Source organism: Balearica regulorum, chromosome 24 (genome assembly GCF_011004875.1).
Source record: "Balearica regulorum gibbericeps isolate bBalReg1 chromosome 24, bBalReg1.pri, whole genome shotgun sequence".
NCBI lineage: Eukaryota > Metazoa > Chordata > Aves > Gruiformes > Gruidae > Balearica > Balearica regulorum.
Genome location: NC_046207.1, coordinates 6,341,797 through 6,369,794, shown reverse-complemented (window position 1 = coordinate 6,369,794; position 27,998 = coordinate 6,341,797). Strand labels below are relative to the sequence as shown.

The 27,998-nt window shown below is 40.4% G+C and overlaps 1 protein-coding gene across 1 annotated transcript; it reads left to right on the top strand.

Annotated features, from left to right (window-relative positions):
• Positions 1-4: 4 nt before the first annotated feature.
• On the top strand, positions 5-27,981 carry ZNF652 (zinc finger protein 652). The gene is made up of 6 exons (XM_075775187.1): positions 5-144; positions 16,285-17,432; positions 20,789-20,936; positions 21,234-21,349; positions 22,644-22,788; positions 23,244-27,981. Exons 2-6 carry the CDS (start codon positions 16,524-16,526, stop codon positions 23,756-23,758), a joined length of 1,833 nt encoding a protein of 610 aa, XP_075631302.1. The 5' UTR covers positions 5-144; positions 16,285-16,523; the 3' UTR covers positions 23,759-27,981.
• Positions 27,982-27,998: the final 17 nt, after the last annotated feature.

The window sequence follows — 27,998 nt, the reverse complement described above, 5'->3', positions numbered from 1 at the left end:
GAGAGAGGGAGGGCCCCGGCCGCCCTGCCCTCCGCCCTCCCGCCTCGCCTCCTCCACCCGCCCTCCGCCGCCTCGCCTGTGCCCCCCTCCCCTCGCCGCCCGGCATGGAAGGCGGCGGGGGCGGCCCTGAGGGGATCGGCCTGGGTGAGTGTGGGCCGCCCGCTCGGTTGGGGATCCCCTTCCCCCTTCTCCTCGGGCCTGGCGGCAGCCGCCGAGCAACGCTAGGCCCAGCCCGGGGGTGGGTGACGGAGGGAGCGGGGCAGAGCCGCTTCCCGGCCTGGAAGGGAGCGGAGCGCGGGGGGGGGGGCGGGGGCAGAGGCGGGCGCCGTGCCCGGGGGGGAGCAGGGTGCGGGCAGGGCACCCCCCGGGTGGAGGGGGTGCAGCCAGGGGAGCCCCCCGCGGGAGGAGGGGAGCGGGCGGGGGAGGAATGCTGCCGGAGGACCGGGGGATCCGTCCTGGCCGCTGGGAGGGGGCTGTGCCACCTGCCTGGGGGGAGGGGAGGGAAGGTGAGTTGTACGAAGCAAGTGGGGGGGGGGAATCTTGCTGCATTTGGCTGTGTTGGACTGCCTGCCCACAGCTCTCTTCGTTTTCTGCCTCTGCTTTCCAGCCCCCTCCCGCGGAGTGGTGGCATGGAGGTGCGGGGGCCACTGGCAGCCCTCTCCTTCCTCCTTGTCACTTGCGAATTGTGCAGCCACGACGGTGCACGATCCGCGATTGTTAGGAGGGAACGGGGCTCTTGAATGCATTTGATTCTGGGACTGGAGTTGTCATTGGGTAGGTGAGGAAATGAAATGTTACCTTCTCCAGTAGCTGGTTCTGGGTCCGGGTGCATGAAGAGGAAAAAAAATCAGATGTTTTCTCTCTTCCTCAGTCTTGGGCTTAGGTATCTTCCCCATCTCTTTGCTCTCAGGACGTATGTTGTGGTATGTGCGTCCTCGGGCTTTGGGGTTTGTTTTGATTTTTAACTGCCTTTTGTGCAACTTTTGGTCCTGTGGATGTCTTGGTACAGGTATTGTTAGAATGAAAAGATACGCTCCAAGATAATGTTTTTCTTTTGGTCTTAATAGTATTATGTAAGTACCTTTAATCACAACTGAGTTTTGGCATTTTGTGCAGTAGAAGTGATTTAAGTCAAAGGGAGGGAAGTACTGTAGACATAAAGGATGTGAGGAATGTGCATTTTTATCTTTTCAGGGGATGACCTGAGCTGTATTGTTCTGGGAATGGCAACTGGCACATGCTTTGTTGACAGTGGTGTATGCGCGGTGAATCAAGAGAATGATGGTGGGGTATGTGTGTGTGCGCTGAATAAAGGAGATGTAATGCGTGAGCATTGATTTGTGAAGGATGGTCTGGTGCACCTTGATTTGCCACTGTGCTGACTGACTGCAGCTTGATTGTTCGCATGTAGAAGTTGGACGCTCTTTCTCTTGAGGTATCTGGTGTGTATTGACAAAATGCGTTTTATAGATGCAGTACTATAGATGCTGGTGTGGTTAAAAGGCTGTGGAGGAGGAAAATGTCATTTTAAAAAGATCTAGTATTTTACGCTAACAGATAATTTGCATTCTTTACATGGCTCTAGTGTTCTCATCAGTACCTATTTGAAACCCCTTTATTTGTCTACCTGCATATAAGATGCATTCTTTTTTTCTGCTTTATAGAGAATAATAAAGCGCTTGCAATAAGGTGGTTGTGCTGAATGGATGAAGAGTCCCATCCCTGCCCCAGGCAGCCAACACTTGAATTTAGATGTTGATAACAAAGTTGAGATACAGAGTAAACTCACAGTGTAAATGTGTAGTTGAGGGGTAGAAATTTTGAAAGCTTTTTCAGAGAGTATTTGTTTGAGAGAGAAGTGCAAAATCATGAAAGCTTTTTATTTTTCTAACTAAGCAATTGCATGTAATGGGATGTCAGACACTTAAGATTTTATTCATAATTTTAATATTTGGTGACTAGCACTCATAGCTACTTCAGCATTTATTTGCAGTAATTGACATCAGTTGTATTTGGGAAGATCACTTCAGTAAATGTTTTGTGGCTTAGCATCTGTAGTATTTGTAAAAAAATCTTTCAAATGTGTACATGATCAAAAGAAACTTTGGCATTATAGACTATTGTGAATTTGTTTTAAAGGACTTAATTGATTATTTCTTTAATACTGATACAAGAAGCCTTTGACTGATGTAAATTCTTGAGCAGTTTTGTATGAATGGTTAGGTATATATAGGAGGTAAATTATAAAAGCAGTTTGTCAGGTTCTGTTGCAAGTGCAAGATATTGGGATGTTCTGGTTTTATTCTCATTACCAGAATCATAGAATGTGGAAATTTCAGACTGAGAGGTGCAATTTCATCTAAAGATGAAAGTCTTTATATGTACAAGAAGCTACTTATAGACCAAACATACCCTGTCTGGTGTTATACCACCTAGAGATGAGATGTCCACATAAGAACGACTTGGGAAGAGTCCTTTGAGTTTGTACAGCTGCCTTAAATGGGTATTTTCAGTAAACAAGATCCCATCTTCCAGTCTTGATATCACGTGCTGTTCCAGTGCCTAATGGAAGAGCGGTGTACCAATAGCATGTTTGAGATAGGCACAGGTATATTTAAGGTGATTACAAAACTACATGTCATCAGTGACCTATTTCTCTGTGGCACACTATAATATGCCTTATCAAAGAATAAATTTCTCTCTAACCCCACAAAAGGGAGACATAATTGGAAGGAAGTACCAACCAATTGAAAAGATTGATATGTTATCTAACAACCTGATTCAGTGGATTGTTATTGTATTAAAATATTTTATAATGATTCTCTCAGTTAAATTCCTACAGCACAGAACAGCTGATCTCTTAATGCATTCTGCTGTGAAACAGCTCTCTCCCTACAAGATCCAGATCTTTGCTTCTGAATGGAAGATGAAGTAAATTTTGAAGAACATAATTTTGTTTTTTAAAACAGTATTAATTTGCATTTTGCTAAATATGTGCTGTTTGTCTTTTCAGTATCTTATGATACCAAAGTTTGGGTCTTTTCACTCACAATAGTGAGAAAAAATGTGGATTTTTATGTGGAGGTCACTTTATTATCATGAAGTTGCATACTTTAAATATTAATGCAGTCAATGAGCAGATACTGTCTGCAGTTGACATGACCCTATAATGTCTTGAGCTTCCTCAAGCTGAGGAAGTATGGTTGAATTATTTCAGACAGTGTTTTCCAGTAAGAATGTGTAGTTTTTAACCTGTTCCGTCAGGATCTAAATGCCTAACTTCCAGCTGTTTCCACTGTAAATACTAGGCTTACATATTTTAAAAACTTTGCCATAACTTCTTTATTGTATCAAAAGTGTAAATAACCTTTGTTAACGTAAAAGGATGTTTTGTCTAGAAGTGACAAATCTTATGCCTTTCAGAACATTTTGATAAAAAAGCAATTTATCCCTGAAATTGCAAACTCTGTTTAAACACGTACTCTTATAAGTGAGTAAAATTATGTATCGTTTTAGGTCTTTGCAGGATCTTCATTTTCAGTATTTTGGAAAGTGGGTGGGGTTTGCTTATAACTCTTAAGTAGAATTTATGTAGCTCTCATAACTAGTAATAGTGTAACAGACAGACTTTCCTCCTTCGGTTGAAACATTTGTTATAGCCTAAACTTCTAGTACCTAATTTCCAAAGTACCTTCACAAATGATTAATTTTTCAAGTGATCTTAAATTGGTGATTTTTAGTTTGCTCCTCCCTCCTGAAAAACAACTGCATAGGGAGTGAAACTCTGGCTGTAGCTCTGGTGCCAGCAGCTTAAACTCATTAACACAAGCAGCTTGCATTAGTTTCCTTGACACTTTCAGACACCCTTCCCTGAGGAGGTTTCAGAGTAGTAGTTTTCACTCAAGAGAAACATTTAGCTATGCTAAGCAACTACCAGCACTTTATGCTGCGTTGCTTTCTTGTTTGTGTATTCTTTAGTTTTGAAACTTGATTCTTTCTGTGGAAAAGTGATTTTAGGAAGGTAATATGAAAGGCAAGTCTAATAGAGAGCGGGCCTGCTCGAGGATAGGTTACTGGAATTAGAATCCATATTAAGATTTGAGACAAAACCTGTTAAGCCAATTTCATTCTGTCCCAGGTACTAAAAACAAGTGAACAGAAAATTTTTCAGCTGGAATTTCGGAGGAATATTTGTGGTATCACTGTAAAGACAGATGGCCTGGTAGGATAAGGTAGTAGAGTGCTTTTTTTTTTTTTTTTTCCCTCACAAGCAGAAAGTTTTATAGTTGAAAATTTACAGACAAGCATCCATTGATCCACATACCTTCTTTTATGAGAATGTTGTACACAAAAAGTTGCAAATATTTGAGTTGGAGCATAGCTGAATCTTGCAGGTGCAGAAAGCTTACTAGAACTTTGCTTTTTCTATGGCTGACTAGTCTTGTGGAGACAGTAAAAATCTGTTCTGAGCTCCACAGTTGCTTGCAGGTCATGCTTATTTAAGTCTTTTTAGTGCTTATGTGATGAAAAGGGAATTATGGAATGTGTCTTAATAGTGCTGTCTGAAGGCAAATTACATGCAGTGACAACTGTGATTTTAATGGTAGAAGGCAGATTATTTCTAACAAAAAGCCCGATTGCTGTTAGTGTCCGGTATCCTAACACATAGCAGGTACTGTCAACTAGCTGTGTCACTGTAATATTTTTGGATGTTTGCTGAACAAGAGTATTTATGTTTTCTGATTGATGCAGATATTTTTTGCTACGTATGTTTTAAAGCAGCAGCTTCCTTCCTGCTCGTACTGCTGGAGGTTTTCTGGTTCTGTCCTTTCTAACAAACTATACTATGATGTATACATACAATGATGGGAGCTCTGTCCTTGATTCCAGAAACTTTCCCTTTTTTTCTTTTTCAGGCTAGCAAATTTGAGGTGTTTCTCACATAAATGGTGGGACCAGATGGATTGTCATTCCTCAGTATACTTTGCATGCTTTGTCACTGTAGTAAATTCTCCAAGTTCCCTGTTAAGTGGCATGTACTGTGCTTAGATTTCCCGTAGTTTAACTGCATGTCACTTTGAGGAACATGTGTTGGGATAGTTGTTTAATGCACTGTGACACCAGTAGGCTTGACATGATGAAAATACAAGCTGTGGTATATAGATGTGACTTCAGAAGTCTTTAGCAGGGACAGAAACATATCCTAATAAATCTTCATCACCTATGTCATGTAATAGTAAAAATGGCTGCTGAGTATCTCTAGTTTGCTTTACAGTAATGTGCATGTCTTGAATCATTCATTTCACACATACTAGCTGCAGGACAAAATCTATTAGTCAGAGTGAAATGCCATGCTGACTGCAGTTTAAAAGTCTGAGAAAAACTATGTCCTGAATTTAATTGCAACTTTTTGTCAGGCAGTTTTGTTTTAACATATAACGTTGTTGCACTTTTTTTCTTCCACTTGTACCTTTCTAAACTCATTCTAATTCTTGTGTTTTCCTGTTTGGTGTCCGCTCACCTTACTCTTTCTTTATTATGCTGTTTTCTGCTGCCTTTCTTAAGACTGGTTTAGGAAACAAGTTTTTCTTTTCCTTCTTTTAGAGTTTCATAGCTTTTCCTCTAACATGCAGGTTTCCTGATGAAGGATCCTGCCTTCTACTTATCTTTGATAAATCACCTAGCCCACTTATGAGGCTATAAAATCATTTAACATAATCTCTCCTGTGCACAACCAACTTCTATTATCCTACACTCTGAGCACTTTAAATTCAGACAATAAGATGAAGTGAATTATCCCTACTGTCAGTGGACACTCTTCTTCCCTTCTCACCCTTCCTTTGCACAAATAACCCCCATCTTACCGAGATTCTTACTGAGACGCTATTCCCTGTCTTGCTTGGGGACCAAGTAACTGTTCTTTCTTGTCAAGAGGGAAAAGAAAAGTTTGGGTTTGTGGGGTTTTTTCGAGTGTTTTCTCTCTCACCCTGAAACTTGTTGACTGCTGTAAAGACAGCATCTCATTGCTGAGATTTGGAATTTGTGCACCACTGGGTAGGTCCTGAGGTGGTTTCTGTGATAGTCTGTTCAGACCTTTGACGTGATGTGGATTTGACTTGAAGCCTATAACTGTGATCCTACTGTTCTTAAAGATAAATCTGTAGGTTTAGATTATAACATGCCAGTAAGGAGAGAACGCTGGTATCTAAGAATATTTTTATAATCATTAGGAACTTATTTTTAAATGAAAGCATGAGCTATGCAAAGGCTGAAGTCATTTGAGAAAAAAATGCTGTTTGCTACAGGTTCTTGAAAATACATTATTTTTTCCACCTCCGTTCTTAAACATCATCCTCAGATTTTTTTTTTTTCCCCACAGATCTGTTTTTGTGCTTCTGGTTCTGTTACCTTGGTATTTAATGGAAGGTGAAAGCCAGATTGCACCTGTAGAACAAATCAATTATTTCAGGAAGCAAAATCTTGTAATGGACAGTAGTATTCATGAAGTTGCACAGTGAGCTGGTTCAGAGAACTGATCCAGCTGAAAATTTATCCCAAGGAATGGTTATTTTCCAGGCAGACTGATTTCCCAAGGCATCTAGCCCTGCAACCCTAAGAATGCCAGCATTGGCATATAAATAGGGAAAGTGTACAGCCTCCTTTGGCAGCCATACAGACTTAGATCAGATTAAAATGAACGAGTAACTTTGGCCTTAACTGATAACTGTCCTCGCTTCGCCCAGAAGGAAATTTAAATACAAAATGGAGATAAGATTTCCATAGCTGCATAATGAATTAGAGGGGAACTGGGTATAAAATCCACTGTATCAGTGGGAAGAGTATTTATGCTTGAGAATTGCAACCGTAAAACATGTGAAGATTGAGATGAACTGCTGCCATGGTACAGTGTCTGTTTTGATCGCACGTAGACTTGCTGAACAGCTTTGTGTCTAACTGTTAACTTCAGGGAGAGCCCTGAATGTAGTTTCTACTTGCAAAGGTAGAATATGTGCAAATAGGAGTTCTGTTGAAGTATTGTTACTTGGTTAGCATTTCTTGGAAGCTGATAAATTTGTGTGTTGTTAAATGTGCCTTGTTAAATTATGTAAATATTATAAAAGCAAGACGGTCTGTTTTTCCAAAAGTTTACGTAGTGCATCTAAAACAAACTCTGTGTGTAATGTTTCAGAAGAATCAGTAGCTCCAAACAAGACAGTAATTGGTAGTGGAAGATAACCATACAGAATGGTTATTTGGGGTTTACGGGAGCGTTGTGACATTGTGCAAGAAGAAACACTTACAATAGTATAGTTTTGGTATTGGCACATTTAGACTTTGTCAACACCAGATTACTTAAACTTCTGCTGGTGATTTGTGCTTGCATGAACACGCATATCATCTTTGTATTAGCCACAAGGTTAGCTGGCCTTGATCCGAGTAGTGTCTGGCGATTCAGTAGTTAAAATGCTAGAAATTATAAAACTGAAACTCTGCAGGCGAATGCAGGTGTGTGTTTGTGGGCAGTCTGAAAGGAAGAGAAGCCCAAGAGAGGGAAAGAAGGGAAAGCTCCATCAGCACAGCATTTGCCAGTGCGGGAGTGGTGAGTCATGCTCCTCCCAGCTAGTGCATCTGCTGCTGTGCAGGGGACAGTTGTGCAGCTGCTACAAGCTTTTTTGTTGCTATGGAGGTTTTTACAAACTTGTTGCTGGTTTCAAAGTCAAAATTTTCTAGTGTGTGAGCTCTAAGTGAAAAATGGAGAGGATTTTAAACCTATCTGTAAGCACATTCCAATGATGTGAGAAGAACAAACTTTATTTTAGAGAGATCAAATTCACACTTCCATGAAGCCAAAGAAGATTTTGCTATTTAAACCGTTTTTCCTACTACATACCACTCAGCAGAGTTCCAAAATATTTAGCAGGTTTTTTTAAGATAAACTGGTAGACTGGAAATGAATCAAAATGTTTGTAAAAAACTACATTAAGCTGTGACTGAGGGACTCTGTAAAGTGTGTGTGTGTATAACATCACACTCTCACCTCAGATGAGATTATTTTAAACATTCCATTATTGCAGTGTAAAAGATAAATGACATAGGGGCGCATTACATGCTGTGATGCGTAGTACAGGCTGATCAGCAGAAAGGTGTAAGCAAATAACCTGTCTGAGTTTTCTTAAACTGAACCCTTCTGTAAAATATACAAAACTGTTGTAAAAGTCTCCTTTAGGGCTTGCTAGGAGAGGAGGTAAGGATATTCTGGATATAAAAGTTTATTATTTTTTGCCAAGTTAGTGCTCTCAGCTTAAAGCAAGGAAGAACACCTTTCCTCCAGAATAAATGTCCGGGTAGAATTACTTTGCGGACAGACCATTTACATTTTCTTGAGCTTCCTCAACTGATCTCCATCTACATACTCAAAGACACAGATACACATCTAGTGCCTCCTTCTCCACTCCTCTTTGTGAAGAACAATGCTAACTTTGGGAGACCTTGATGATAGATTTCCTTTTTGAAGGATGAAGATTTTCTTTTTGTGTGTAGCCTCTATTGTTAGTGCAATCATTTGCAATGTTAGAATATGTTAGTCATGTTTAATAGGAAGTGTCATCACTGACATCTAAGAATATAAATGGACAGTTTAAAACCTTAGTGCAGTTTTTACTAGTCTTCAAGATATGTGAGCAGATAATGATGAAAGCAAGAGTTTTTAAAGCAAAAAGGAATCTTGCCACTGAACAAGAGGAATACTAGGCAATAAAAAGTGATTTGGAACAAAGAGTAGGCTAATGGGAGAAACAATGGCCCCTCAGTATTGTAGCAGTGGGTAGTTTTGAACTTCTGGCACATATTTTGATGAGTATACAAATTCGAAGGGACAGATAATCTGTTAATGTGGTCATGTAAAGCTTTTGGGCTTCATTTATGTGTCTTCAAGTTATCAAGCAATTATAGAAAAATAATAAATGTGAAAGATATATACATGTGAATGGCCGCTGTTGAGTGGTAACTACCTGGTTTTGGTTTAAGATATAGATGAGACACAACAATAGGTTTGAATAGAAGGAAGTTCCTAATTCAGTCACAGGTGTTTAATTTTTATATATTTAAGATAGTAGAAAGGGCTTAGACTTTTAATTTGAGTGTATATCGTGGTGTTCTAGAAGTTCTTTCAAGATGGTTTTGCCGAGTAAAAGAAAAATGTTGAGGTTTATGGCTGTCGCATCTAAAACTAGTTCATAGCCAATAGAAACCCTTCAGCTTATTGCAAAAGCTGAGGGATTATAATGCTGCTGACTTCTGAAATGGCAACCTCTTAAACTATTTTCTGTGGAGATAATGCTTGAAAAAATTCCAGATTCACAGTTCTGGAAATCACTGGTTTGAAAGCCTTTGTCCTCAAACCATGTGTCTAGATACAGCCAAATAATTTGTCTTAAGAAATGGAAAAAGCCTGAAGGTTTTTTTTTATCATAGTTTTTATGTTTTAGCCACAGGATATTATATAAGGCATTTTTCTGGAATTGGAAATATGGTCTGCTTCGTTTTCCATTAGACTGTTTAATACTTACAGGCAAATAGCCAGCTCCATACAGTGAAAATATGTTGCCTGCTGAGTTAGCAAGATACCTATCATAGAGTATTTTTGGAATGGTCGCAAAAAATAACTGGAAGATGGGACAGTCTAGATGCTCTGCTGCGTCTTCAGGCTTTCATATACCACCCTGTCAAACATACTTCTGCAGACCTTTACTTTGAGAATTGGACAGTATTTATTCACTCTCCAGTCTTTTGTTTCCCTGCCAAGACTCCCTGCAATACTTTCAGTTGCTGCCAGCGTTGTTGGTTTTTTATGATGTGCGTGTCGGTTTGCTTAGTTGTACCAAGACTAATCCATTTGAGGCAGATGCCCAAATATGTGACATAGCTTTAATTTCACCAAAATACAAGCCATAGTGCCACACACCATTTCATGTCTGATCTTTTATATGAGTTGATGGGAAAATCTGTTTCAAGTGAATTTTGAGCTTGCAGTGAAAATAAAGTTATGATTTTTTCTGTTTTTCACAGAACAGTCCCAGGAATTGTGAACGCTGTTTCCAAATACCCTCTTGCCATATTACACCATATTCCCAAGTCTGTGTCAGCTGCACAAAATTGTCCTTCTGATACAGTAGATAGAATTACTCTTCCCTCCTTTCCTTTGGAGCTCTACTAAGCTGAACCTATCGCAGTACCTTCTCTTAGGTGGGTGTTACAAGCTGTCCCTTCGTGTCTTAACAGATGACAGAATAGTTCTTAGCAGCAGTCAGTCTTTTTATTTTAAATTTACATGGGCAAAGGCAAGCTTGAGTACTTGCCCATAGAAATGCAAAAACTGTGAGGATGTGCTGACTGTGGGTCTTTCTTGAGATAAAACTCACCACTTAACATATTTTCAGTTTTTTTGCATATAAAGCAGCTGAGATGCACAAGAAAGGAGTGATTGTACGATGATATAAATAATTCTCTCTTGTGTGATAGTCCTGATTACTATCCGCTGACATGATGTAACTTGTACCAGATGTGTTTTCCCACTAACTGGGAATTGCTGTGCCTGCGCACTATTCTGTTTCATGCACCTGTTCTTCAAACTGTGCAAGTATATTGAAACTTTTTTTTTGTGTGCTCTGAAATATTGCTAATGTGTTGAACCTGTAGGTGACTGGACCATTTTAGTCAAGCACTTTGCGTTTTCACATTGCTATCTCCAGGCATTTCTTGTTAATATGCTATTTGGAATTCACATGAGCTAAGGATTTCATAGAGCAGAGCTGCAGTGAGAAAGCATTACTGTTTTGTTATTTTTAGGCAATATACTGCAGAACTTTGTGCTTGGCAGTATACTCAAAGCAAAGTTGTATCTGTACAATGAAAATTATATTTTTCTGATGCATTTTCTTGTATTTTTGTCCTGTCTGCTGACTTGAAATTGATTAATGGGTAACACTGATTATTACTAACAGAAGCTAAGTGAAAAGTCACGCTCTTATTTACCTCTACATTTTTATGTACCAGAGTGATGCATTCGCTTATCAGCTTTTCAGAATAAACACGTGCCAGTTTATCATAGTTCTAATACTTCTTTTGCATCCAAATAATATGACTAGTAAGTGTGAAAGCATTTAACTTAAAATGATACTGTCCTTTTGAAAGGGTTGAGCTAGACTCACGTTCTGAATTCACATAGGTTTTAGCTGTACTAGAAATTTCTACCTGATGAGTAGAAAGGAAGCAGGGAAGCTGGTGCTCCAGTTTTGGTTAGAAATTTGGGTGGTAGCCAGACTGTAACGTGTCCCAGGTTTGGCATAATGTTGGAGCTGTATTTAATTAATCCCCCCAACCTGCAACCACTGCCTTACTCCTGAGTGTAGTTTCTTCAACAACTACTTGACTAGCTTCAAATTGGTGCATTATCTTAAATAATGTAAATTATTTATTTATGCAGATGGTTGCTTCACCGCTTGTAAACTACGTGCAAATCCAGTTGCCGCAGGACTTAATGGAGCTGCTGGATATTAGCATCCAACCAAAAGATGTCCAGGATCCTTGAAAACTTCAGATTGTTAATGCATATACAAAATGGTATTGACATTAATTGTAACACAGCTATAATTTTTTCTTAACTTTTACTTTCTCTAACTGTAGTTTGAGAGAAGCTTTGTTTTATGGAAAATTTCGATATACTAAAACTTTCTCATTTACCTTGGTTTTCTATATAGTGGTCTATATACCTAAATGGAAAACCTATTCATGCCCTCCAGTCACAGAATTACAGAACGATTTGGCTTGGAAGGGACCTTAAAGATCAAGTTCCAACCCCCTGCCATGGGCAGGGACACCCTCTACGAGACCAGGTTGGCCAAAGCCCCATCCAACCTGGCCTTGGACACTTGCCTCAACTGGGGGCTTGTCTCGTGTGGTAAAGGGACCATGCAAATAATTTGTAATGCTCGTATAAGGTGTGTGGTATTTCAGTGCTGCAGTGTTGGCTGTGGCTCAAGTTCCCCGCGTGTTTGGTGCTGTATACTTCTGGAGGAATAATTTTGTCTTGGGAGCACTTCTTAACTGTACCAAGCTGGAAGTGAAATCTAGTACATGTTTCTAGTAAACAGAAACAAAAATATAATACTCTGTTCCTATCTTGAAAGGCTATATTATAACAAAGGAAGTAATGGATGACTAATAAATTAGTGCATTTTTAATGTTGGGCATCGACTACTGCAATCTCATTTTTCATAGCATTTCCTTTGCATACAAGAAGTAGGTGAGCTGCAGGAAAGCCCCAAGCTCTTACCGTCCTTCCTCTTTTTCCTTATGGTGTGTGCAAAACTTCTGTGGCAAATGCCGCTGATTTGTGAATTGAGGTATGGCTGGTTTTTTAAAGGAATTTTCTGGTCCTTATGGCTATCTGGGAAGAGCAGGGGAACCTTCCAGATGTTAACTAAGTAATAAATCGATACAATGCTGTCTTTGTGTCTGTAGACAAATCACCCTTGTGCCTGCAATGCTTCTAGACTTGCCAACCTACAGCAAAGTGAATTAGACCAGCATCTGTCAACTTTCAGAGCTAATATCAATAACTTTTCTATGGGCAGCAATTAAACTGGTTATAAATAAATAAAATTAGGTCACTGTCACATTGACCAGGAGTGGCAGGGTCATCGCTGGTTGTGGAGTGCCCCGAAGTGCCTCTTGCATCCTTTTATAGGAGCCACCAGAAGGATCAGGCAGGCAGAGCGAGCAGTTAAGTGTACATCTGTGGAGCTGGCAGCCTGGTTGTGATAGCAGGCAAACAGCTGCAGGCCATGCAGGGGTCGGTAGCTCACAGGGAGCCTTCATAGCCAGAAATGACTCTGCAACCACTTCGCTTATTACAACAGCTGGAAGAAGCAGTGTTTTTCTTCACATTGGTGTCTGTTTCTGGTGGATGCTTGCCAGAAGTCAAATCGTACGTCCTTGGCACAGGTTAGATGAAAATATAAGGTGGCCAGACTGTCAAGCTGGTCCCTCTCTGAGGGCAAACTAAGGACATGTAATTTAAAGTCATTAACCTCTGAGTATATTGCACTTGGTCTGTGCTGATTTCAAAGCATCTAGCGAGCCAAAGCTGGGGCAGGTAATTGTGATAGCGGGCTCTGCTATAAATTGGTCTATTTTTAGTACAGATAATGTGAAGAAATGTGGTTTTTCTTTAGAAGTAGCGAAAGCATTGTATGAAGTGTTGCTCCCACATACACGTGCTTCCTCCACCTACACATTCGTCTGCAAGTTGTTTGTACTTTTTTCTGGGTTTGAGCCTTGAATATTTGTAGGCTTGCAAACCTTTCTTGTATGTTCTTTGATTACTAAGTGTTGTATGTACCTCACAGCTTCATTCTATGCTCATAATACAGTTATTCCTCAGGTTTATATCTTGATAAGCTTCTTCAAAAATTGCTTTGAAACTGTGTATTCTTTTTACATTTTTATCAGAACCTAAATTACTTCCTTTCATGGTATGGCTGAAACTCATTGTGTGAGCCCAAGCTGTTTAGCAGCTTTGAAAAAAGTGGATTCACTTATTTTAAAAACAAAAAAATCAAAACAAAAAAAACAACAAAAAACCCAAAACAACAACAAAAAAACCCCACCAGGAGGGCAGGGGGGATAAAAACACCCAAATGCTGCTTTCTTACATTTGGGATTAGAAACTTAAGGGGAAAAAAAATCTATTAAAATATTTGGGACAGTATTTAAACTACTCTCTCTCAGGGCTGTCAGAAGTCTAGTAGTGTGTTGATGGTATTAAATGTATAAGGAGGGCTTTGCTTTACCAGCTGTTTGACTGTTAAATAATGTTGTTCGAAAGTTGTGGGTCCCTTGAGGGTAGCAGGCGGTGTGTTCAAAGTGAAAGTAGGTTACTGATTCTGCAGACTGAAGTGGTTTTAAGACCAAATAGCTTTGATAACTCAGAATAAACCCTGTTGTGTTTTTTTTTATTTGAAGTGGTACTGCGTTCATACAAAGTGGTTTATTATACAGAATATTCCTTAAATGAGCAGGGGTGAAATGATGACAGGATACGTAAAGAGAATATTTCAACATTCAGTAGGTGGGGGGTGGAGGTAAAGCTTGCTTTTCATGACAAGTTTTGTGCTTTTTCTGGCTATCTAGCAGCAGCATTCTGATAGCCTTCCTGATTTACTTATGCAACTAGCGAGAGATGCTTAATATGCTGAGGAAATAATCGGGTATCATTTTCTATATGACATAGTGTTTTTTCTAAGCTTCTGAATAATTCATTAAATTTGTTAAAGGAAAAACTAAACTGGATTTCATCATGCCCACTGCTTTCTAAGGGCCTTCCTGGGTATCAGGTTGTTAATTTTGGCTTGCAATCAGAACCAGTTTATTTTATTATTTACTAGCTTTTCCATCTGAATATTACTTGTGATCACAAGCCAATGTTAACAGCCCATCTCCACGTATTTCCTGGCCCAGCTGGGTCTTGGCGCTCGCCTTCCTGCCTCGCCTCTGGAGCTGGGAAGCTGGGACCTGAGACCCTGCTGAGGATGGAGCAAATACGCAGCCGCTGGAATAGAGCCCGCTGTTGCGGTGCTGTGAGTCTGTCTGCAGGTCACTCACTCCAGCAGGCATCTTCAGGGTGCCTTTTGAGTGCATTTGGAAATACTGGAGCACTGTTTGAAAATTTGTTTAATTAACTTTAAGCAGGTAATCAGATGACTCGCTATTGGACTGTCACTTTCCCCAGCGTGTCACTTCACAAAGATTGCAGGAAACAGTTCAGTCTTTTTTTTTTTTTTTTTTTTAATTATTATTATTATTCATACTACTGAGACCAGGTGGTTTGGTAGGTTCAGCTCCTCTCCACTTAAAATCACTTCAAAGCAGAAAATTTCTGGTGGAAGAGTAAAATCGAAACTATAACATGTTTAGATGGAAGTTACTGCATTTGTGGTGTGGAGAGTATTTTAACTCAGTGCGAGGTGGAAGGAAATTTATCATAAAAATTCATGTCTGTAATACTGCTTTAGGTTGGCTGCTTTTTATTGTTGCTCCAATAATGCTACTAATAAAAATGACCATATGATTCTGCAAAATCCAAGTGGTTTATACCTGTCTGCTGGACTTAGCCCAAGCTTATAGCTGTAAGGAAATTTTCAGACTCTGGTAGTGGGGATCCGGTTTTCTTCATACTTGGCTGCTCGATCCATCCATTTTCTGTTAGGGCCCTTCTCTGTCATCTAGTCATGCGATGTGTCTCGGGCTCTATCCTTAATTCTCCTCTTCTGCACCCTCTGTTGCAGGTTTAGTTCCAAGTATGCAGTTTGGTCAGGAGTTCAAATGTATTTCTGACTTGATCTGCACAGCCAAAAATCTTGGCTTGGTGTTGCAGTACTGTGCTACCAAAATGTAATTGTCCTGGTGAAAAATAGATGTGAGCGCTTGATTACTTGTATTCATTAGGGATCACGTGACATTTTTTGCTAGAGGAAGTAAGTGTCCTGGTCAAATTCCAACTTGGATAACTGCAAGTGAAATTTAGATGGGTAAATGTAATATTGTTTGCCTATTGCACGGAGGAGTAACTAGCTGGGGGAAGGGAGAATGAGACAAAAGAATAAGTGCCTTAAATCAAGAGGCCGTATGAGGGATCTCTGAGGTGGAAACAGGCAGGGGACACGGTGTTCTTAATCTGATTTAGTGCTGCAAGTTGAAAATGTCTCCATTGAAATTCTTCATGCATATCTACATCACTGGAATGTTGTTCAGTGTAATATGTCCTCTTTCTGGGTAAGGATGGGCTCCTTTCGGGAGGTGCAGAAGAAGAGGGATTTCTGTGTAGGTGTGTACCTTGTGTGATGGAGAGTAGAGTCTTGGGGCTATCAGTGCTCCCAAGGGTGCAGGAGAAACATGGATCAGCATCTTGGCCCAGCATTGAGGCGGGTGGCAGTGATCTTTGGCAGGTGGAGAATATTCATTTTGAAATTAATAGCATGCCTTGATTTCTATATCTGGGGAGTCATAGTACCAGTTCTGGTCCCCACAAAAGGTTGCACGTATTTATACCTAACTGCCAGTTTGCTTGAGACAGTGCTATAGAACAGTCCACCCCCAGGAAATACAGCTCATGGATAGTGTACTCTGTGCTTTACCCAGTAGTACCAACTCGAAACAAAAGAATTTGCTGGACATTTTAGTGATTTTTTTTTTAATTGACTTTTTCTCTGTTGTCTTTTATAGATGAAATGTTCAACGGTTCATTGGCAACTTTCTTCAGAAGAATAATTACTACTGCTCTGCTCTTGCCATAATACCAGGATTCTGTGACCTACACATCAGTGCTAAACACCAGCAGAGAATCATATTCTGTTCATTCTGTGTAGATGGAACAGGCATCGGTCTTGAGAGTCCATCCAGATTTAAAGCTGCTTACTTGGTTTTCTGGGATTAAAGGTGCTCAATGAATCAGGGCCCCCCAAATGAGTCAAACAGCCAATTCTTGCCAACAGTTGGTTGAAAACTGTGCCACACATGTAGCAGGGATGGCGCAAGAGGACAGTCGCCGTGGTCAAGTGCCACCCACGTTTTATCATGGTGCCAGCCAGGAGCTTGATCTGTCCACCAAAGTATACAAGAGAGAGTCAGGAAGTCCTTACTCTGTGTTGGTGGACAGCAAAATGAGTAAACCACATCTCCATGAAAGAGAGGAGCAGCCATATTTCAGGGAGAACAGATCGGTAGGAGAGGTCCGGGCTGTGAAAGAAGATAGAGAAAACTCTGACGACTCTGAGGAGGAAGAAGAGGAGGAAGATGAAGTGACTTACAAAAGGGAGCAGATTATAGTAGAGGTAAACCTTAACAACCAAACATTAAATGTATCAAAAGGGGAGAAGGGTGTCCCCTCCCAGTCCAAAGAGACTGCTGTTCTTAAGACCAGCAGTGAGGAAGAGGAGGGTGACAGTGGGGAAGAGGCCACTGAAGACAGTAATGATGATGAGGAAAATGAGAGGCAGAAGAAAAAAGAGAAAAGAGTGGAAAAAGTTAGTGTTGCACAAAGGAGAACAAGGAGAGCTGCATCTGCTGCAGCAGCCACAACTTCCCCATCACCCAGAACTACAAGGGGTCGTAGAAAGAGTGTGGAGCCCCCCAAGCGTAAGAAGAAAGCTGCAAAGGAGCCCAAGGCACCTGTGCAGAAATCAAAGTGTGAAGAGAAGGAGACTTTAACCTGTGAGAAGTGCCCCAGGGTGTTTAACACACGCTGGTACCTGGAGAAGCACATGAACATCACTCACAGGCGCATGCAGATCTGCGACAAATGTGGGAAGAAATTTGTTCTAGAAAGTGAGCTGTCCCTTCACCAGCAAACAGACTGTGAAAAAAATATCCAGGTAGGTTTGCTCACCTGCTTGCCAGATTTCCATACCTTCTGTCGTGCCCTGGATACAGCTAGTGGACACTTCAGAGGGGGAAATCTTTTGCACAGACCAGGTTCTGACCGAGACCTTGTCTCTACGTATCAACACTTTGGTGTCTTCCAAAAGAAGTAAATTGCAGGGAACAGTGTACAACTGACATCTGCTTTAGCAGAGTTACTCTAGTATTTAACTACGAGTTGGGGAAAACGCAAAGCTACTTTACCAAATGTCAGACTCAAGAGTAACTGGCCTGAAAACAAGTGCATTTGCAGTGAAGTACTTTGACAGGATAAACCTTCCTTCCTCAGGTGCTGAGCACCTGCAGCTGTCGCTAGCTTTAAAGTTCAAAGTGTTTCAGTGTCCCGAAATTCAGTCACATAGTATGTCCAGGTAAGGTTTCAAAGGAGAACGGAATTACGGCACGTTGCTGGTATTGGAATCAGAAATTTGTAAAATACCAGAGAGGCAAGCAGGTGAGAAAGAAACTAGTGAAGTCAGGATTTGAACTTGCATTAAAATGTAACTTTTTTTTTTAATCCTACTGAAATAATTATATACAGGAAACTTACAGTAGTGTTCATGTATGCATATGGAAGTGTATGAATTCAGTGACTAAACCTCTTGACGAACCTGCCCTTTTCCCAGTGTACAAAGCTTAATAAATCTCACTGATAATATAAAGATCTCTGGTTTTTCTCACCAGAAAATTTGTAGCTTTTCATTTTACACAACAATGGAAGCCTGTGTTGTAATAGAACCATTTTAAACTTTAAGTTGTGGAAAGAGTTTCAGAGTTTGATTCATCGGTGGTTTGTACTTTGCTCATAGGCATCTATGTTCTCATGTAACTGGGGGCACTGTTGTTTTATCTGACAATTTTTGTGCCTTGTTAAAACTAGGCATAGTGTTGCCACCTACTTCTGAAATAATCCCACTGCCAGCATGAAGCAGCTTGAGTTCGATTTTTGTGCAGCTGAAATGTTGAGAGAGTTTGTAGGGCAACAAGGTTTTTGTCTGTCTGATGAGTTTTACCAGAAAGTTTTATTTGTTTAAATGCTAAACTGAATTGGTATTCAGTTCCCTCTGCGTGGGAGACAGTTGAAATATTTATTGCAATTTCTCTTTGCTGTAAGACTCAAATGCAGCTCTATATAACGCTATGCTATTTTTTCCTTATGTTTCAGCTCATAGGAGGAAGACTGAAGGAAGGAGTATAATATAAGATAATGAGTCTTGAGCATAGTTAGTAAAATACATAATTTCAGTATGTCCTCGCAGTTTTTGAAATAAATACTTCAAAAGTTTAGTGTAGCAGAGAACATTTAAATGTAAATTTAAGGAATGCCCTATCACCAGGTGGCTCATTCACAGCATAAAATCTTTTGACGTTAAACAGGAATTCATGAATAGTTTGTGTGTTGTATGGAAAGAAGAAGCAACCTGTAATCCATGCACCCATATGCTTCTGGGGGTTTATATTCCTATGTCCAAAAATTATAGGAAGAGAAGAAATTGTAGAAATTGTGGGTTTTATCCAGTACCAAAAGAATAACGTCCAGAAACTTTCCCAGATATCTCTAGTGCCAGAAGCATCGCTAGTCATCTTTAAAATTCTCAGTATAAGCATATATTCAACAATTATTTTTGTCTGTCCTGACATTCGGAATGTGTTTCACAGCTGCCTGCTAATTTGTTTTTATTACACTTGGCAAAAGGAGTAAGGGGATATGAAAGTTTTACATTAATGTAGAGTTTAATATGTCAAGAGGAATATGGAGCTTTGTCTAGGAAAAAAAATTGGTTTCATTATGTAAGTTGTGATTGAACTGATAAACATGGCTGGCTCCTCTATATTTTTCATCTAAGTGATGGAATATATCTGTTTTTCCAGGTAATTTCTGGTTTTCATCCTTTCAAAATGAGCACTTTGATAGAATTTGTGCTGTCACCTTAGACTCTGTGTGTAGTAGCTCTCAGTATTAGTGATCTAAATTACCTGCTGCTGATCATCAAATTGTAGACTGACTGCTTCAAGGGCTTGCTTAACCTTAAATCAAAGGATTCTTGATCATTTCTTAGCCTTGCTTTATTCTCTAGGGGTTTCCCCCCCCACCAAAGACTACAGTTTGTTCCTGACATGCCTCCAAGTAGGTACTGTTAGAGGCAGAGGCTCTCCTCGGAGTCAGCACGGTGAACAGTGTACCAGCATTTCCAGGCCTGCAGAGATTCAAGCACTGTGGAAGCAGCATAACTTGTCTGTGCAGAGGAGAAACAACTCAGGTTGACAGAAGGCACAGTATTTGCTAGTTCTGCAGGGAATAGCATGCACCCCTTCTCACTTTGAGGGAAGGAGGGTAATTGATGGGCAGAAAAATGGAGATGTACCAACAACTAACAAAGAATAACAAGCCACAATTCCTTCCTCTTCACTTCAAAGATGAAAACGACTTGGTATCCTCACGTATGTGTCTACTATCAAGTTTCACAACTCAGATTATTCTGGAATTTTCAAAATTGTACAAGGATTTTTTTTTTATCAAGTCTTTAGCAAGAACTAACTCTGTTGGGGGGGAAAAAAAGACATGCATGAAAGCCTGTGGATCCAGCTCATCGTTGACTTTCTGGATGTTTCACGGTAGTTGTGGGAAGAGATTAAAATATTGTTTGTGTATGGTCGTTTTAGACCTACAGTGCTACTGATATGTATAAATGAAGAGCAGAACATGAAAGACGGAGGTGACAAGTAGCTTTGCTGTATGAGCTGTGTATCAGACGCTCCGCATGGTCAAGAGCTGCAAGATGGAAGCTGTCTTCCGTGTAAAGCTAAAGGGATGAGAGAGCTTTGACTAGTTCACGGGCTGTTAGATCTGGAGTTTGAGGCCTCATGGTGCTCCTGTGGCAGACGGGGCTGGATGTGCGGATGGGTTTAAGGCAACTTCGGTGGTGTTGGCCTCCTCCACCTCTGTTGGCTTCTTCCCACACCAGCAGCATCAGTGCCTGTGAAGTTGTCTTCTGTGTGTTAGCTCCTTGAGGGCTGCAGCCAGCTTTATAAGTCAGTGCAGTGGCTGTGGTGCTCTTCAGGTGGCACCAAAATGCAGCGTGTTAACATCCTCTCTAATCCTGCTTGATCTGGCTTTTCTTAGTGTAATTGTTTCAAGCGTGAAACAGTAAATGTAAGCTGAAGTGCAGTCTGAGACAGTGTACAGCATTTTGACTTGTTTTGGTCTTCTTTTTGTCATGCAAGAGGAAGATGCGTGGCTTAACTCCACAAGCTTGAATCACTGAATCTTTCTAATTTCAACTTCCTTCTATTTATCCCATTCATTCAGTGTGTTTCCTGTAATAAATCATTCAAGAAGCTCTGGTCCCTCCATGAACATATCAAGATTGTCCACGGATATGCAGAAAAGAAATTCTCTTGTGAGATTTGTGAAAAAAAGTTCTACACCATGGCCCACGTGCGGAAACATATGGTTGGTGAGTTATTGATCGGTGCTTCTGTTGGTTCTGCCTCATAATGTGTATTTGTGGTTCTTACCTCATAATTGCTGTTTCGAGGAGAAAATAAGGCAAATCCAGTTGTCTGAGCTTTATCCTTAGCAAAAAGTTCAAGTCTGTAGTACCGACAGCAAGCAAAAATATGTGTGTATGTGTGTACGTATACTTACAAGCTGTATAGTACTAATCATTTTCCTGCTCAGCAATGGAGAAAAAAATTGGTTCGAGAGCTGTTTGCGTTTGAATGACCCTCTCTAATGTTCTGTTGTGTTGCAGCACACACAAAGGACATGCCATTTACATGTGAAACCTGTGGAAAATCATTCAAACGAAGTATGTCTCTCAAAGTCCATTCCCTACAGCATTCTGGAGAGAAACCTTTCAGATGTGAGGTGAGGCAGCAACTGTTAATATATTCAGATACGGTAGCATAAGGCATAAAATTAGTAACACTGTCAGTAGGGCATGTAGGTGGAAACTGAATTGCCTGACTTGTAAATGAGGTGCCGTTTCATAAAAATTTGGGGAAAGTTCTTTTCCATGTGGAGAGCACAGCAGGAGTGCATCAAGCAGCAGTTCAAACAGAGATGTATTTGGTTTGCCTTTACTGCAGGCTCTCGTGTTTTTCTCAATGAGTACACGCTACAGCAGGATTTGAATCCCTCGGTGTTCATAGCAAAGCCTGATGCAAATTACGTTAATCCTCCCTGTCCTGCCCAGTAACTTGAAACAGATTGAAGTGGCGACAGTGAAAATAAACAAACTACTGCTTGATTTTCACTTGTGGGAAAAATGATTGTCCTCACTGCAAACTATTACCTCCTCGAGATCTAAGACAGTGCTCTGAATTTGCATTTCTTAAACCGACTGTGTGTGTGTGTGTTGGGATGGGGGAAGAGTATTTCGCCAGTGCATTCACGTGCATTTGCAATTGTAATTTTATGACTGCCCTCAGGAAGGAGACCATATGGGACAGACTTACCTGGTCATATGTCTGGGGCAGATAATGTCTCAGTCATCTGATGGGGACGCTTGTGGGTATCACATGATGGAGGCAGAGGGGGTGCAGAGCCTTTCCTGTGTCCAGGGCAGGTCTAGTGGCTCACCCTGTCCACAAAGTGGGGCACAACTCCAGCCAGATGCATAATAGTAGTGGTTGTAATGCAACCAGAGTAGTCTTGGGGATGAGACTCGTAGGGAGAGAAATTACCTCATACCAATAAATAATAGCTGGAAAACAGACTGGCTTGTTGAAAAACAAGCCCGTGGTAGAGCTGCTGTTGGTTTTGCTGTGTGAGCAGAGTCCTCTAGTGGAGGTATGCTGTAGTCCAGCAGAGATCGCTGGCAGAGCTGCAAAACCTCCAGATGACACCTTAAGCCGACAGAAGCACTTTTCTGTTGGCATAACCGTGTCTCTGCCGAGCTTTTGCCAACAGCTGTGTCAACTAAAGGTTGTGACTGTTCCACGCTCCTTGCCAAGGCTCTTGTGCTAGCAGACCTTTTAGTACAGACCAAATTCTACTCTTGCTAAATAATTTAAATTCTGCGTTTGTGTGAGGGTCTGTGTGTATACTAGTTGAGGTATTCTTACTCCTTCACGTGGTACATTTGAGTGCTGTCCCGTGACTGCCTTGCTTCCTGATGTGTAATGTCCGAATATCATGGGTTGCCGTTCTTCTGTTGCAGAACTGTGATGAGAGGTTTCAGTACAAATATCAGCTGCGTTCCCACATGAGCATCCACATCGGGCACAAACAGTTCATGTGCCAGTGGTGTGGCAAAGACTTCAACATGAAACAGTACTTTGATGAGCACATGAAAACACACACTGGTAAGGACTTATCAAAGAAAAGCACAAGTACCTTCAGGATAAAAACTTTCCTATACTTCTAGCTGTATTCAATTCCTTGGAATTGGGAATCAAAACTGTTATCCAACCTAGAAAATAAGAAAGGAGACTTTAATGCATCACTTTACTGTTAAATCTAACTAAGTGTAGTCCTGTGATTCGCTGTGTAGGAAAATGAGAGGTTAGACTTACTCCTTGTTATTTTGATCTGAAGGAATCCCTTGCCAAAGCCTTATAAAAGATTGTCTCGTGCATCAAAATCCAAAGGTGAGAGAGGATTTCATAAAGACTGAGGACTTCTGTGGAACAGCTGACTCTTTATTTGCTGAAGGTAGCAGCCACAGTAGCTTTTGCAGGATGCAGTTTGTTTGCACAAGTATGCTGAAGTAAGTATTAGCAGATGTTCTGTGCCTGATTGCCGTATCTGTGTTCGGCAGGAGAGAAGCCGTTTATCTGTGAAATCTGTGGGAAAAGCTTCACCAGCCGCCCAAACATGAAGAGACATCGCAGAACTCACACAGGGGAGAAGCCCTACCCATGTGATGTGTGTGGCCAGCGATTTCGCTTCTCCAACATGCTCAAGGCACACAAGGAGAAGTGCTTCCGTGTTACCAGCCCTGCCAACGTGTCAACTGCTGTCCAGATCCCGCTGTCCACGACTTCTCCTGCTGCCACAATCCCTGCTGTAGTGAACACACCCACCACCCCAACTCCACCTATCAACCTGAACCCAGTGAGCACACTTCCTCCACGCCCCCTTCACCACCCATATTCACACCTTCACCTACATCCTCATCCTCACCATCCGCATCATCTCCCAGTCCCCCCGGTTCCTCATTTACCCCCTCCTCCAGCTCTTTTTAAGAGCGAGCCTTTAAATCACAGAGGCCAGAGTGAGGACAACTTTCTGCGACACCTGGCAGAAAAAAACAGTTCAGCACAGCACCACTAACATCTTCGCTTCCTGCCAGCTATTTTCCCGTTTTATGCACATGGAAACATGCCCTCATGGAAGTACAGAGGGTTAGTTGGTGGTGAGGATCTTTGTCTTTCTCTTAGCCCCAGCAGATGGTCCTGATTTTTCCCTCGAATCAGTTAAGAAACAAGGAAATCCTGTTTTGGATCAGGAGTGCTCATTTGAACCTGGGAACCAACAGGACTTAAACCCAATTTGCTTGTGTTTTACTGGTGACTTTTATAAATTTCAGATACTGAGACTTGTGGAATTTTATAATTTCATATCAGCTGATGAGGTATGCTTGCTTTTATATCCTGGACTTCTCCTCAAAGAGGAGATAGGCCTGGTTTTCTTTGTACTAATCGGAAAGGCTGTGAGATTAATACAGAGCATTAATTGTATCACTGTGTATCGTAATGGATTCTTTTCAGCTTTTGGTGCCGGCTATGGAGTGAGCCAGCCACGTATCACAGTATATTTGAGCATTATAAAGAAAGACAAAAAAATTTCTTGTTTGTGTAGCTCTCCTAACACACTCTTTATTTTACTACAGAAATTATTTTAGAGTTTTTTGTATAGACCTATTTAGTAGTCTGTTTCTAAAATGAAATGTATTTCAATAAGCGGTGTAATTTTTTCAGTGTAGCTGGACCTATGTTGTATAATAGATAAATTTTTATAATCATCAAAATGTGATTCTTAAAAGATGCATATAGCTTCTATAGTTAAAGTTATTCTTACAACCATACAACTTAAAAGGTGCTTCAGAGAAAAAAGGAACCCAAGAGGTCTCTGGAAAGGTTGCCTCAAAAGTGATGTTGATTTCAGAACTTTACGTAATTTATTTTAGTTGGGCTTTTTTTTTTTTTTTTTAACCTTACATTTCCCTTTTCACGGTTTCTCTTAAGGTTTTTGGACAAGGACGTTGGGATACGTTACTCCTGCTCCACAGGTTTTGCTTAGCTCAGTTGGAGTGAGGTATGAGATGGATTCGAAAGGGAGCCCCCGACACGTAGGGACCTGCTAGTTTGGGAACAGAGTCACGAGAGAAGGAGAGATCTGACAGCAGAGAGAGGAAATCAAGTATCTCTAGTTAGCCAAGCATCTTTTCTCTTTACGTAGGACAGCCGGTTTTAATGGCTTTTCATGGTATGATTTTAAGTTGGGGATCATATCAAATGCTGCTCTTCAGATTGCTTTTTGGAATTCCTGGAGTTGTTAGGAGAGGAGAATTAAGTGAGATCATAAATGTGGTGTTTCTGACTGGTTGATTGTAAGAGTGAGAAGAGAAGCTTGAATGAGACAATGGTGTTTCAGTTGCATTGTTAAGAAAATGCTGATAGCACTGTATGTACCATGTGAAGCTCTATCCCATAAATGTAATGTGCATAAAATTATGGGATGATTTCTAGGGGTCGTAGTCATATTTTGGCAAATCTAAGTTTTACAGTTGTAGGATAGGAAACTTTGAATTGTAGGCATGTCACTGTTTCATAATCCTGGGAGGCAATGAGGGGGAAATGACAAGTTAGTGCAGGGTTGGTGGGCTGGAATGCCAAATGTATCTGTTTTAACCAGTGAGTAGCTGTTATTTTTTCAGGTTTGTATTTCTCTTCAACTAAAACTAAGTATAGCAGCATTATGCAAGCTAGGAAATTGTTACCACCTTCAATGAAGACAGAGGCCCAAGGCAATGTACTGTAAGTCCTCTTTTCCTTAAAATTCCTATTCTTCTGTGCTGCTTTTTAAATTTAATCCCACCAAACTATATATCCAGAGATCCTCACAGGCAGATATCTAACTTACCATTCTGCTCGGTAATGAACTGGTTTTGTGGCTAATGGGATATTAATTTTTTTTTCAAGATGGTGAAAATTCTTCCTAGCGTTACTTCCTCAAAGTTAATGCTGTTAAGCACTGTGTTTTGAAACACCATGTCCTTTGTTGAGAATTAGCTCCTTAGTTGATGGTTTTCACCATTTTCTACCACCTAATCATTCATGGGTTTTTTTCATAATAAGCATAGGAAGCTTTAGGAACCAGAAAGGGCAATTTTGGCCCAACAAACCTACTCATTTTTGACTGACCTGAAACCCCTTCCAGCATTTCTGAAAAAATAAAACAATGTTTTTAAAATGTTTTATCTATAATATTTATATACACCCTTTTACCTTCTAGAAGAAAAAGCCAGTTATAAAAGTGAATTTACACTCATGATTATGACTGTTGTATTTACTGTGGCTGGTCCGCCCCGGAGGTTCTATGCATTCCACGTCACATTTGCAACCTACGTTTCTGTTGTGCCACTATTTTATGGTCAGGCCTGTTATTAAATGATTTTTAAATGCTAAAAAATTCTTGGTATATCAATTGTATTCCATTTTTGCAAAATGATTTTCTTCTCAATAAATTTACAGTATTAGGCTGCTATTCAGAATTCTAAAATCTGGGACAGTTTTTTTCTATTAGTTCATAGCAATGATACACCTTGTATTTTCTTTTCCTTCTGAGACTTATGAACTTCCTTCTTGTGGAAGAAGATTAAACTATCTAACCCACTTAACAGTCTGTTATAATGTGACATGATGTCAACAGATCCTCCTCATTCTCTGGGACAAACCTATTGAAAGCTGACATACTGGTGTAAAAGTGTCACAATGTGATATCTTATAAAGTACGTATTTCAGAAAAAAAAGGAAAACGGGTGTTAAAAAAGGCAGGAAATTGAAAGTTGAGATTTGCTGTGGCTTCTTGTTTCTGCTTAACAAACTGGCGTTGCTATGCACACCTTCTACGGAGTTTGGGCAACACTAAGGAATGTAGTCAGATGCGTTTGCTACGTTTTGCTTATGTTGACAAACTAGTGATGTTTTCTATTAGCTTTGCTGTATTCAGTATGTTACGGGATTGGTTTATGTTGCTAAAATGCTTCCTTCAAGAAGAGCAAAGACAAATTATACCAGCTTTGGGTTAGGTTTGAATGTTTCTGGAAAATGGGACTAAATTCTCCTTCCCCCCACCCCAAACTTCCTACAGCCTAAGGCAAAGATTTACTGAATTTTTAACATTGCCTTTTGAAGGGCGGAAATTCGACAGAATGAACACACAGTTCGGAGGTCAGCATTCTATGATGAGCATCATTTCTGGAGAAGTTAAAACTGCTAGTCCTACAGACAGTGCCTTATCCTTGCTAAAGGCATTAGCTGTGTGAGCTTGTTTGTTCACTGTATTATCTCGGACGAACTTATCTTTCTGGATAAAGGTGTGGTGATTATTTGTTTTTGTATTGTCATGCCTGTCTGAATTATTGACTCTCCTATTTACATAGCTCAGATACTTCTTAGGTGGCTGCGCACATCAAAAGTTATTGTCACCCCCCTTGTAGTCCCAACCAAATCTTAAATTATGGACTTCTGAAAGAGTCTTTTAAGCTGAATATAGGCTTTTATCACTGGGAAATTAGTTCATATCTCAACAAGGCAGTCTGTTGGGATGGTTTTTGTCTCTTGAGCATGTAACAGCTATTTTCAATTTATTGAAGAGTTGAGGAGGTATAGCTCAGGGTATGCAGCTTTAAAGCTAGTGCTTCCCTTTGACAGTTTCAGTCAGTTTTAGCCAAGTCAGTGACAGAGCAAGTTTACCTCTGAGCTGAAAAGATTAGTATTTTTGTAATATATTTAATTTGTTGCCTATTTCTTTGCATTATAACGACCAATGGTGTGACTGTCAGTGGAGTCGAGTACGGGTTTTTTTAGGAGTTTCAGAGATACACTGTTGTGCAGGGCTGTTTCTGTTCATGCAAAGATAGTCTTGTGTTGACAGTTTTTTGTTTGGTTTATTATTTGCAGAGTCTGCAGGTAACGTGCCTTTGAGAAAATGATAAAACAATATGCAACTTGGCAGTGAGGTACTCAAGAACACTAATAATGTCAGATTTCTTTCACTCTTGGGACTTGACCTCAGGGTCGCAAAATGTTTAAATTATTATGTTATGGTTTCATATTTCTATTGACTAGCAGTATTTTTAAAAAACAAATATAATGTGTGGCTCAACAAGACTTTTTTACCCACTAATGAGGAACATCTCACTTGTAAATAGAAGATGGATCAAGTTTCTGGTTTTAGTGTTGGTTTTAGTCTTTAAACCTGGGAGACATGGCTGCCTGAGAAATGATGGAGGTTAATTAAATAAACACTTGTCCGTTTTCATGACAAAATGACCTTTTTTCCCAGC

Excerpts from the sequence above, each read along its gene's own strand:
- ZNF652 (XM_075775187.1), top strand. The coding sequence starts at position 16,524 with ATGAGTCAAACAGCCAATTCTTGCCAACAGTTGGTTGAAAACTGTGCC. Across the intron at positions 21,350-22,643 it reads AGAAACCTTTCAGATGTGAG|AACTGTGATGAGAGGTTTCA; the intron begins GTGAGGCAGCAA and ends CTTCTGTTGCAG. Across the intron at positions 22,789-23,243 it reads GCACATGAAAACACACACTG|GAGAGAAGCCGTTTATCTGT; the intron begins GTAAGGACTTAT and ends TGTGTTCGGCAG.